This window comes from Monodelphis domestica, chromosome 1 (genome assembly GCF_027887165.1).
Source record: "Monodelphis domestica isolate mMonDom1 chromosome 1, mMonDom1.pri, whole genome shotgun sequence".
Lineage (NCBI taxonomy): Eukaryota > Metazoa > Chordata > Mammalia > Didelphimorphia > Didelphidae > Monodelphis > Monodelphis domestica.
In genome coordinates, this window is record NC_077227.1 from 599,748,052 (window position 1) to 599,761,359 (window position 13,308).

The 13,308-nt window shown below is 39.4% G+C and overlaps 1 protein-coding gene across 1 annotated transcript in view; it reads left to right on the forward strand.

Moving 5' to 3' along the window:
* ASTL (astacin like metalloendopeptidase) overlaps nucleotides 1-13,308 on the forward strand; it is a 44,942-nt gene that overhangs the window by 8,686 nt on the left and 22,948 nt on the right. The window contains exons 2-4 of the mRNA XM_056817767.1: nucleotides 1,655-1,787; nucleotides 4,769-4,879; nucleotides 10,292-10,353. Of these exons, the coding sequence (XP_056673745.1) occupies nucleotides 1,655-1,787; nucleotides 4,769-4,879; nucleotides 10,292-10,353 (306 nt within the window). The remainder of the gene's footprint in view (nucleotides 1-1,654; nucleotides 1,788-4,768; nucleotides 4,880-10,291; nucleotides 10,354-13,308) is intronic.

The window sequence follows — 13,308 nt, forward strand, 5'->3', positions numbered from 1 at the left end:
TTTAAAAAAGATTTGGGTTTACTCTGTTTCTGCTCCCTTTGTCAGTTTCTTCAGTGAAGGGGCTAGACTCAAAGACTTATGGGGTTCTTTCTAGTTCTAAAGTCATCATCCATTAGAGTGGAAGAAGCCCCTTTGCCACTGCTTTTTGTCATCTTTCTAATCAGATGCACTTAAATAGCTTTGGGATCAGGGCTCCTTTTTTGTGAGGTTTCCCTGCCCCCTGGTGGCCTGATGGGATCTCTTTGGGGCTCCAAGGAGAGGAGAGAATATTTTCAAAGAACTTCATTGTGCTGCTCTTTTAGTCTCATGCCCAATGAAAAAAACTGAGGCACATAGTGAGGTATGTAATGATGTCTTCTGGGTTGCTTAGGAAAGTGCAGGAAATAGAGTCTGGAATCTCTAGGTTCCTCTGTGCTAAGAGAATCAATACAGAGCCTGGAATAGGAAGGATACAGTGGTTGAGGGAAATGACTCACTGGGACAGGGTTTTAGGATTTAGAGGGGAAAGGAACATTAGGGTTCCTTTAATCCAGGGATCCTTGACCTTATTTGTGTCATATACCTCTTGCACAGTTTAGAGCAGACTATTATGCCCTTTAACAGGATAGCTAGGTGGCACTGTAGCTTGAATGAGGAAGACTTATCTTCCTGAGTTCAAATCTGACCCCAGACATTTACTAGCTGTATGACCCTGGGCAAATCACTTAATCCTGTTTGTCTCGGTTTCCTCATCTGTAAAAAGAGCTGTTGAGGGAAATGGCAAGTCACTCTAGTATCTTTGCCAAGAAAACTCTAAATGGGGTCATGAAGAGTCAGACACAACTAAACAATAAATGTCCTTTAACAAGATATTTTAAATGCATAAAATAAAAAATAGACTTAAAAAATAAACCAATTATATTGAAATAGTTATGAAAATCTTTTTAAAATTACATTTGTGATACAGTAACGTAACTAGCAGTAGGTATAATAGCTACAGTAATTTTGTAGTAGTCACAAACATAAATATTTCTGTATCTGCAACAACTGTAATGTAATATGAAAATGTCTATGATTTCTTTTAGTGATAAAGTCACAGATATTGCTAATAATACCATGCTGTGTTTGCCTATATTTATATTGGAAAAAATGCCAAATTTCAGTTAGAGATTAGGGAAATAAAGATGTGGTTTTCTTCCCTCCTACTAAGTTCATTGATACCCCCTTATGTCTATACTGCAGGTTAAGAACTCCTGCTCTAGTCCAATTGATTGTCTTTTCAGATAGATCAGGAAACTGGAACCCAGAGGAGGGAAGCTTACAAGAATGAGTAAAAAAAGAAGAAAAAAAGCAGTCTAGATTCAAACCCAGATCCTCTGAGTAGAGACTCCAGATCTAGTATGTTTTGGCTCTGGGTTTTATGGAACTCAGGACACCTGGGTTCTTCTCTAACCAGAAAGTTTCCTTGTGAGCCTTATGCCCCCTTGGGCATAGAAAAAAGGGTTCCCACAGCCCCAAATCCAAACAAGAGCCAATCTTAGTGGCCAGAGAGGATTCCAAGGGGTTAACCCAGTAGACTGGAGAGGGGATTCAGGTGAGGAGCCCCAAGCATTCTGGGATTTAAGGGGGAGTAGGTGGCTTGTTTGTTTTTAAACCGAGTGGATCTTCCTGGTAGTGGGCCAGTGGGCTCTTGGAGGAGGGAGTTGAGCCAACAACCCCTAGCAGTGCTGGTGGTCCCCAGGGACGGGCCATGAGGCTGGTCTTGGACCTCTGGTCCTTGGTGCTGGGTCTGCTCACACTTGTGGCAGGTAAAAAGACTGAGCAGCCCTTAACCTGACTGATTCCTGCCAGGCTTCACTTCTGACTTTCTGGTTCCTGGAACTGGGACTGTGGGTGTCGGGAAGGGGGGCTGGGAGGAATCATAATTGATGTTAATGGCATCTGTATTAGGTTCTTCCCCAGCTGGGGGACATTCCAGGAAATCTGGGCTTAGCTCTTCAAGCCCCAAGGGGGAGGAGGGAGAGAGAGACAGAGGGGGAGATTCATGGGATCATAGAATACAGAGCTAGAGGGACCTTAGAGAGACATCGAATCCATCCCTCTGCCATTTTACAGAGAGGTTATATTTGTCCAGAATCTCAGAGGCAGTCAATGGAAGAGCCTGAATTTGAATTCAGGTCCTTTGACGTGGTGGGTGCTGGATTGAGAGTCCTAGTGCAAATCCTGACTTTGCCACTGATAACCTGTGTGCCTTTGGGTTTCAGATCTCTGGACCTGAGTTTCTTCATCTATAACATGTTAAGGGGTTGGCTTAAATGATGCCTTATATCCCTTCCACTGCTCTGTCTATAATCTGATGACTTCAAATCAGTAGTCTTTTTTTCTTGATGAGGCACATATGAGAGGCGAGCCTCTTGAAGGCTTCCTACCAAACGAGCCCAGAATCTGTCTTCTCTGTTTTTTAAAACTCTTACCTTCTGTCTTAGAATCAGGACTATGGATTGGTTCCAAGGCAGAAGAGCAGTAAGGGCAAGGTAAGGAGGGTTAAGTGACTTGCCCAGGATCACACAGCTAGGAAGTATCTGAAGTCAAATTTGAACCCAGGACCTCTAGGTCTGTCTCTCTACTTCTGCCTTTCTATTCATCATATATGAGTTGTTCAGGTACTTCTTCCTCACTCTGACTCTACCTCCTTTGGATCTGTTGCCCCTTCCTTGGAATGCCTTGAAGGGAACTGAGTCAGCCTGAGAATGAATTCTGACACTGGTTTTGGAAGAAAGGTGGGGTCTGATAACCCTTTTTACTCTTCATGAATTGGTTTAGTTTTGCTAAATGAAATCTTTGACTTTTCCAGTTCTTATGTTTAAACAGTTCACTCCATTCAAGGTAATGTGGTTTGATGGAAAGGTTGATGGCTTTGGAGTTGAAGTCTTGAGTTCAAATGTTGCTTGTTAGTTTTTTTTGTTTCTTAGTTCCACTAGTGTGACTGGACAAGTAACCTCTCTGGGCAACTAGGTATGAGCCAACAAACAATTATTAAGTGCTTACTAAATACAAGTTGTTTTTTAGTCATTTTAGTCCTGTTTAATAATTAGTGACCCCTTTTAGGGGTTTTCTTGGCAAAGACACTGAAATGGTTTGTCAGTTTCTTCTCTAGATCATTTTACAGATGAGGAAACTGAGGCACACAGGGTTAAATGACTTGCCTAGCATCACATTAAATATAAAGCTTTATGCTAAATGCAAGACAAATATCCTCTCCCCCCTGCAAAAAATATTTCCAGTCCTCAGAAGAAATTTTTCAATTCCTTTTAGTTATATATATCATCCTGTGATCACCTATTGTCACAAATTTTAGAGTAAAAAGGAACCTTAAGGTCAGCCCCAACTCATTTTACAGATGAGAAAATCTAGAGGCTAAGAGAGCTGAAGGAAGTTGTCTAGAAACTAAGTGATTTGACACAGTAGTAAGAAGCAACCAGGAGGGGCTGCTAGGTGGCTCCGTACATAGAGCTTCAGAGCTGGAGTTGGGAAGACCTGGGTTCAAATCTAGTTTCAGACACTTCCTAGTTGTGTGACCCTGGGCAAGTCACTTAACCTTGATTGTCTAATCCAGAGTTGCTACTAGAATAAAAAGTAAGGATTCTTAAAAAACAAACTCCAAACTAAGAGACTTGAAAAAGAAAAAGAAGCAGAAGTAGCAATCAAGAGTCAAATCTACTCTTCTGACTGCAAATCTCCATTTGATGATGTCACACTGTCTTGATGTCTTCAGCCAGAGGCTCTGTGGGTAAAGATGAGAATTTCAAAGCATTCCCTTCTTTTCTCCTGCTTTCTGTGAGGTGAGCTGGCCTTGCTCACCTACCTTGGTAGGCCAAGTCACAAAGTAAGGAGGACTGAGGTATTGCCTAGGGCTTCAGTATCTTGGCTCCTGGGTGCTTTTGGCTGGGCTCTTGTTATTCCTTCCTACTTGAACTTCTGGCCGAGGGGGATGGCCATTTTCAGTCATGTGGGGCTGTTTGGCCTGAAAGGCTGAGCAGCCCTCCTGGGAGCTTTGCAGCTGAGGTGTGAGACAGGATCTGAAAAAGGATTTCCCCGAGGAAAAGTGACTTTGTAGAGTGTGATTATGGAAAAAGGGGAAAAAAATGTTAGATGTGAATACTGGCTGCCCCTACTGGTCTGTCAGTCGGAGGTAGGTCCCTTGGATGAACTAGAATGAATATGTTCCTATGGAATCAGGAAAAACAAGACTGCTCTTGTTTCCTGAAAGGCCTGAGACCCAGCTCCCCTCCTTACCTGGGGCAAGTCAGGCAACTGCTTCAGGCCTCAGTGTACTCATCTGTAAACTAGGGACAATATTTAAACTATGATATAAAATAGAATATAACATCATAATGATATAATAAACAATATAATGTAATTTATTTTTATTATATATTATATACAATCTATATATAATCACATATTAATAAAATATAGGATAAACAAATATGGAATAGAATTCAATAAAAATAAAATAAAAAAATAAAAAATAATTAAACAGACCTGATAATCTAATTAAAGAGAATTAGAGCAATTAAATAAATGAATAATCGGATCAGATAAATATAATCAGACAATATAATTAAATAAATTAAAACAATCTGGTTAAATGGAATTTAGATGATATGATGAAATAATGCTATATAATTTAAACAACTAACCTCACAGGGTTACGGTGTAGGAAGCATTTTATAAACCTTAAAGGGCTATAGAAATGTGAATTGTTGCTGTTCCATCTCTCTGCTAGGTTTGGATCCTACAAGACCTCCAGAAGAGAATGCTACCAGTTTCATGGAGCATGTCACCCCTGAAGGGACCCAGTCCACGTGGGATGGGGATATCCCTGCTATTAACCAAGGTGTAGAGGCTGTCTTTATCTTTACATACTGGACTTAGAGAAAGTGTTAGGCTCTTTGGAAATGCCTTAAATGGCTCAATTAGCAACTATTGATTGAACACTTGCCTCAGTCTATGGTTGGGTTGCTCTTACTGTTTCTTACTCTGCCATCTTAGCTCCAGGTGGGGAGATTGGGAATGGGGGAGGGAGGAGGTGAGAATTAATAGGAGCCCATATTTATGGAGCTTCGTTAAAGAAATTTACAAAAACGATGCTGTCAGATGATCTTCAATCTCTTTGAAGTGGGTGGGGTAAGCATTATTCTTCCCATTTTATAGGTGAGGGAATAGAGGCCCAGAGAGGTGGAATCACTTTCTGAAGGTCAGATAGCTGCTATCAGAGCTTGGACTTGAGCCTTCTGAATGCAAGGCACTTCACTATGTTTATATCTATTATTTTTTAATTAATTTTTAAAAAAACCCTTACCTCCCATCTTAGAGTCAATACTGCGTATTGGTTCCAAGGCAGAAGAGTGGTGAGGGCTAGGCAATGGGGGTCAAGTGACTTGCCCAGGGTCACCCAGCTAGGCTATGTTTAGATTTATAAGGAAAGGCTTGGATCTTAAGGAGCAGATTCATATTTTGTTGGGGAAATAAGACACAAATATGTGGCAAGAGGATGAATAATGCAGGTGGTATGTGATTAGTGCCAAATGAGTGGCACAGACATTAAATTAGGAGGTTTACTATGTACTAACAGCTGAGCTTTGGAAGCCTCAGGCAGGGATTGATGGCCACCAGTAGAATTAGAGCAGATATATCCAGGTCCTTCTCAGAGACTAGCCTGGACCTGTGGTTAGAGCCAAATTGTTGTGCAGTTGTTTCAGTCATGTCTGACTCTTCATGGCCCCGTTTGGGGTTTTCTTGGCAAGGATACCAGAATAGTTGGCCATTTCCTTCTCCAGCTCATTTAACAGGTGAGGAAATGGAGGCAAACAGGATGAATTACTTTCCAAGGGTCACACAGCTAGTAAGTGGCTCAGGTAAGATTTGAATTCAGGTTTTAGGAACCAATACTCTAAGGCAAAATGTGGTCTCATCTCTCCAGTTCTCCTGCCCACTTTCCCCAGCTGAGGAATCCTTTTGTTTTTTGTTGTCATCGAGGGAAATCATCTGACTCGTACATTCTGGGCAGACTTCTTAAATCCAAAACAAACAGAGTCCTGAATTAGGATGCTATCATAGTGACCCAAGTATTAAGGGATGTGGGATTGAATGAGGGCATTGGCACAGGTACAAAGAAGTCTTTATTCTCCTTCCCCCCAATAAGGGGAATAGAACTTTCAACTGAGCCCCAGAACCCTCTCTCTAAAGGCCTTTTTAATCTCTAACAAGCTCTACTGGACTCAGAGTTCTGTCTTCCCTGGCCTCTGGTATATCCAGGTTCCCCTGGGTTTTAGCCCAGGGAAGAAGAGAAAACCTGACCTCCCTTAAATCACACTAGCATTTACATAGCACTTTATGGTTGTCAAAGAGTTTTATATTCATAATATCATTAAGAATTTATAGAAATATGGGGGACAGCTGGGTAGCTCAGTGAATTGAGAGCCAGGCCTAGAGATGGGAGGTCCTAGGTTCAAATCTGACCTCAGACACTTCCCAGCTGTGTGACCCTGGGCAAGTCACTTGACCCTCATTGTCTAGCCCTTACTACTCTTCTGCTTTGGAACCAATACACAGTATTGACTCTAAGACAGAAGGTAAGGGTTTAAAAAAAATTTATAGAAATAGGGAAGTGTGTTTTGAATGACAATAAAAATAAATAATAAAAAATAATTTGTAGAGATATTATATAGATAAAACTTTATTACTGAACAGGACAACATTACTCCTCATTATAGAAAGCAGAGTAACTTCAGTTTTTTGTTTTTTTTTTTTAAACTAGATGTCTTCCAGGCATCTCAAATTCAGTATGTCTAAAACTGAACTCATTATCATTCCTCAAACTCACCTCATCTCCCAATTTCCCCATTTCTGTCAAGGTTACCACTCTCCTTCCAGGCCCGCAGGTTTGTAACCTTGGCATTATTCTCCGTTCCTTTCATTCACTTCTAGGTCCAGTCAGTTTCCAAATCTTGCCATTCCTGTTTCCATAACCTCTTTTTCATCTTTCTGTTTCTCTCCCTGAAGAGCCACCACCTTAGTTAGAGGGGAATAAGCATTTATAGAGCATCTTCTATGTGCCAAGCAGCATTCTAAGGGCTTTTTACAAATATTATTTCATTTGACCCTCACAACAATCCAGGGAGGTAGATGCTATTTTTCCCCCATTTTACAGCTAAGGAAACTGAGGCAAAACTGAGGTTAAATGACAAGCTTGGCACCATACACCCAGTAAGGTTAACTTGAGTCTTCCTGACTCTAGGCCACCAGTTGCCCTTAAGGCTTTCATCAAGGATGTGTGTGTATAAATATGATCATATGAACAAGCCTTTATCACCTCTGGTCAAGATTATTGCAATACCTGGTATCCTTGCCTCAATTTTAAAATAATTTTTATAATTTTCCCTCTCTAGTCCATCCTCCACAGGGCTGCCACAATGGTTTTCCTAAAGCAAGGGTCTGAATTGTCAGTCTTTTATTCAAAAAACTAAAATATCCCCTTAGGAAGTTTAGAATCAAATATAAATTCATTTGTTTGGTATTTAAAGACCTGAATCTGACCCACATCTATTTTTCCAGTCTTTAAAAAAATTAAAAAAAAAATTTTTTTCAGTCCTTATCTTCTGCCTTAGAATGTATATGTATTGGTTCCAGGGCAGAAAAGTGGTACGAGTTAGGTAATTGAGGTTAAGTGACTTGCCCAGGGTCACACAGCTAGGAAGTGTCTCTGGCCAGGTTTGGACACAGGTCCTTCTGCCTCCTGGCTCTCTACTCACTGCACTATCTAACTGCCATAATCTTTCCAGTCTTAGGACACCTCTTTCCTCTTCATATACCTTGTGATCTAAGCAGAATGGTCTGTCTTATGTGATGCTCCATGTCTCATCTCTGGTCTTTTGTGCTGGCTGTCTTCCATGCCCATGCTGTACTCCTTCCTCATTCTTGACTTTTAGAATTCCTGGTTGCCTTCGAGGTGCAGCTCCAGGCCCACTTTCTCCCTGAAGTCTTTCCTGATTCTCTGTCTCCCCTCTTCTCCACCCAGCTGCTGGTACCTTTCGCCAAATCGCCTTAAAACTCTTTTATATGTGCCCAGATATACTCAGGTTATCTTCCCTGCCTGAAATGTGACTCCTTGAGGGCAAAGACTTCCACTTTTGTGTTTGTCTTCTCAGTTCCTAGCATGGTACTTGGCACATTATAGGGACTCGGAAATAGACTGATTCAATGAATTTTCTCTGACCCTGTTGAGGGGAAGGGATAACAAGAGCAAAGACTTCAGTTTAGTATATGTCTCAGACTCTTATTAGCTATGCGACCCTGGGCAAATCATTTAAGTATTCTGAGCCTCAGTTTCCCCTTATGTAAATAGGGATAATAATAGTAGTGTGACCTTAGGGTTTTTTTTTTTTGTGATAATCAAATGAGACAATACACACAAAGTGCATTTCTTATTAAAAAAAACTCTTCTCTCTTAGAATTGATATTGCTAATATCAATTCCAAGGCAGAAAAATGGTAAGAGCTAGGCAATGGTGGTCAAGTGACTGTCCCAGGGTTATGTTGCTAGGAATTGTCTGAGATCACATTTGAACCCAGAACCTCCCACTATCCACTGAGCCACCTACCTATCTAAAAGAGTTTTTCCAACCTTAAACCTTTACAGAAAAGTTAGATATTATTATTATTGTTATTATTCTCATTATCATCATCATTAAACCCACATGAATTTTTAAGTTTTCCCTCCAAATGGTAGGAGAGTCTGAAAAAAGAAGGATAGACTTAGGATTGTCATCTTCCTTTCCCGTCTCCTACCTAGGAAAAGTGCGTCATTAATCATACTACTAATAACAGATGATGTTTACATAATATTTCAAACACCTTACCCAAATTGTCTCATTTGTTCCTCAAACAACCCTGAGATGTGGGTGGGATAGATGCTATTACCTCTGTTTTATGGATAGGAAACTGAGGCTTAGAGAGGCTGAACTATTTGCCTATAGTCATACACTTAGAAAGTATCAGAAAGATTTAAACTCATGTCTCCTGGACTCCATCTGGCTGGCTGCCTCATTGCCAGTCATTTATCCCAGTCCAGGGAATCACGTTCTTGCCTCTCTTTAAGAAAATGGTACACATGAAACAAAATGACAACAGCCAGGTGGGTGAGCAAGAGAAGATGGAAGGACTAAAGAGCAAGAGAAACTGGGGAAGAAAACAAGGGGGGAGTGAGGAAGGGGAAGGAAGAGACTTCCAGGCTAAGCAAAGCAGAATGATGTCTGCAAACATCCCAGCTGGGCAGTGACCTTGAAATGGCTTCTGATCTGTTGTAGACCTAAGGACATGGTCTGTTGGGACTTTTCTGCCCCTCACCTCTTCCTTGTGTGGCAGGCAAGATGTGAGTTAGGAGGAAGATGATCATGGATTGAATTGTGGCCCTATGGCTCAGTGTCCATACTGTCCTAGGACCAGATAAAATGGATAGTCAAGGACAGCTCTTGCCCATGGTGCACAGGGCATGGATGGAACCTAGTTCAGGGAAAGGGAGAGAAGTGGGTACTGGGGCAGCTTCTTTTTTTTTTCACTTTTAAACATTATTTTTATTTGGTCAATTTCAAACATTATTCATTAGATACAAAAATCATTTTCTTTTCCTCCCTCCCCTCCCACCACCCCTCCCATAGCTGATGCACGATTTCACTGGGTATCACATGTGTCCTTGATCCATACCCATTTCCATGTTGTTGGTATTTGCACTGGGATGTTCATTTAGGGTCTATATCCCCAATCATATCCCCTCCATCCCTGTAGTCAAGCAGTTGCCTTTTCTCGGTGTTTTTACTCCCACAGTTTGTCCTCTGCTTGTGGATAGTGTTTTTTTTTTTCTCATAGATGGGGGGCAGCTTCTTGAGCCTAGGTAGCTGGCATAGAACCTGTAGCAGTTACTGTGTCAGTTCTCAGGCTCAACTTTCTAGTAGCATTGAAGGTCAGGTTAAGGAAAGGAGGCTAGTTGAATTTCCTCCCAGCTCCTACAGTTGAATCCTGGAAGTCTGCATCAAACCTCTTCCTTTCTTTGTCAATTTGGTTGGGGAAATGGTAGCAAGAGTTCTACCCTTCCTACTCACCCCTAGTGTCTGGAGTGAGGGTAGGTGTTTCCCTTAATTGTTCTGGCACTAAAACTAAGGCCTGGAACTCTTTTTGGTCCTGTTCTTATTCAGGTGAGAAGCAGGGCTTCTCTGATAGGCAATTCTTATCCCAGATCTCTTCCTTTATAGGTCTCATTCCTGAAGAATCCCCAGAGAGCAGCTTCCTAGTCGAAGGTGACATCATCAAGGCAGTAAGTAGGGGGGAGATAACCATGATTCCCATTTCCATAGCATTTTGAACTTTACAAAGTGTTTTTCCTATGAAAAACCTGGGATATAGTTCAAGCAAAGAGTAGTGTCCTCATTTTACAGACAAAGGAACTGAGTTTCAGAAGCTGTGACAGCTATGGACCAGGAGCAGAAAGGGGTGCTTTATGAAAGCCAAAGGAAAAAAGTTTGCTAATATATTGTAGAACCAGGGTATCTGAGAGAAAGATGCTTCTTTCTAGCTTTCTTTCCTTGGATATTCTGAAGCCAAACACTTTTTCTGGTCTCTCCTATGTACTTTCAAAATTTTCTACAGAAAAGTAGGAATATAAGAAATAACTACACAAGTCTTTTATATATATATATATGTGTGTGTGTGTGTGTGTGTGTGTGTGTGTGTGTGCATTTCCTAAATGCCTTTGTTTTATGTTAGTACAGGATTCTATAACTAATGGAGAATCTAAGGGATTTGTAGAAATGTAAGACTGAATCCCTTGTCTTCCAGCCAAGATTAGATTTTTCTTTTTTTTTTTATTCCAGGAATATATTATTTCCCCCAATTACATGTAAAGATAATTTTCATAATTTATTTTCTTTTTTATCTTAGTTTCCTAACATTTTATATTTCAAAATTTCTCCCAACTCCCTTCCCAGCCACCTACCTGAGACAGTAAGTAGTTTGATATAGGTTTACATGTGTGATCATCCAAGACACATTTTCATATTAGTCATGTGGAAGAAGACACATATAAGAAATCCACAAAGAAAATGAAGTGAAAAATGGTGAATTTTGACCTGTATTCATACTCTCAGTTCTTTCTCTGGAGGTAGATAGCATTTTTATCCGGAGTTCTTTGAAGTTGTCTTGCATCATTTTATTGCTAAGAGTAGCTAAGTCTTTTACAGTTGGTCATTGTACAGTGTCACTGTTGCTTGTATAATGTTCTCCTGGTTCTGTTTATTTCATTTTGCATCAGTTCATGTAAGTCCAGGTTTTTCTGAAATCATCCTATTCGTCATTTCTTATAGCATAATACTTTTCCATTACAATTATATACCACAATTTGTACATCCATTCTCCAGTTGATGGACCCCCTCAATTTCCAATTCTTTGCCATCACAAAAAGAACTGCTATAAATATTTTTGTGTATATAGGTCCTTTTCCCATTTTTTCCCTTAAGATACAGACTCAGTAGTAGTTTTGCTGGGTCAAAGGGTATGCACAATTTCAGAGCCCCTTGTCCATAGTTCTAAATTGCTCTCTAGAATGGTTGGATCAGTTCACAACTCTACCAAGAGTGCATTAGTGCCCCAATTTCCCCACATCCCCTCCAACATTTCTCTTTTTCTTTTTCTGTCATATTAGCCAATCTGATAGGTGATAGCCAATCTGAGGTGGTACATTAGAGTTGTTTTAATTGGCATTTCTCTAATCAATAGTGATTTGGAGCATTTTTTTATATGACTTTAGATAGCTCTGGCTTCTTCATTTGAAAACTGCCCATTCGTATCCTTTGACCATTTATCTATTGGGGAATGACATAGTATTATAAATTGACTCAATTCTTTATATATTTGAGAGAAAAAAAGCCTTTATTAGAGACATTATAAATTTTTTTTCTAGTTTCCTGCTTTCCTGTTAGCTGCATTGGTTATGTTTGGGCAAAAACTTTTAAATTTAACATATTCAAATTATCCATTTTTCACAACTTGTAATGTCTTTTTTTTCCTTCCCTTATCTTAATCTGACAAGTAAACTATTTCGTACACCCCTAATTTCCTTAATGCATTATTACACTTTATGTCTAAATCACATACTCATTTTGACCTTGTCTTGGTATATTGTATATATTGGTTTGTTGGAAATATGTTTGCTGATCTATATCTAGTTTCTGCCATACTGTTTTCCAGTTTTCTGAGCAGTTTTTTAATATCAAAAAGTGACACTAAATGACTATGATCATTTACTTCTATGTATTGTGTACCCAACCTATTCCACTGATCTACTACTCTACTTCTTAGCAAGAACCAGATTGTTTTGATTGATTACTACTTTATAATATAGTCTGAGATCTAGTAAAAAGATCAGATGTTTCTAAGCAGCCAAATTTTTATTTAAAAATGTTTAAATCAATATTTTGTTTCTTATATCACCATAGTTATCCATGTCCTTCTGTCTTCCCAGAGAGCCATTCCATAAAATAAATAGTATTTTTTAAGAGAGGAAAAAAATCAGCATAATTGATCAATATATTTAAAAAGTCTGAAAACATGTGCAATGTATAACACCTGTGGGTCTCTCATTTCCAGAAAGAGATGCATTGGGGAATGTCCTTGCAAATCTCTTCAAGTCTTGCTTGATTTTCATAATTTTGTTATATTTACTTTGCTTTTTTTGATGTGTAATTGTTCTTTCTATTTAAGTTGTTATAGTTAATGTGTTTGTTTTCTTGGTTCTTATTACTTCTCTTTGATTCAGTTTATATAGATATTTCCGTGCTTCTTTGCATTCACCACATACATCATTTCTTACAATATAGCAATATTTCATTACATTTATGAGTTACAATTTGTTTGGCCTTCCCCTAATTGATAGACATCTACTTTGCTTCCAATGATTAGCTATTACAAAAAGTACTGTTATAAATATTTTGATGTGTATGAAAACTTTCTTCATATTAATGGCTTCCTTGGAATGTAAGCTCAGTAAAAGGGTTTCTAGTTCAAAGGGTATGGTCATTTTAGTCACTTTGTTTTCATAATTCCAAATTGCTTTTTAAAATGGTTGTACTGTTTCACAGGTCCACCATTATCAGTGTGGTTATCTTCCCATATTATTGTGCCTATATTCCCATAACTCCTCCAGCATTGGCTCTCATGATTTTTGGTCATTTTTGCCAATCTGCAAGATGTAATGTAAAATCTCAGGATTGCTTTG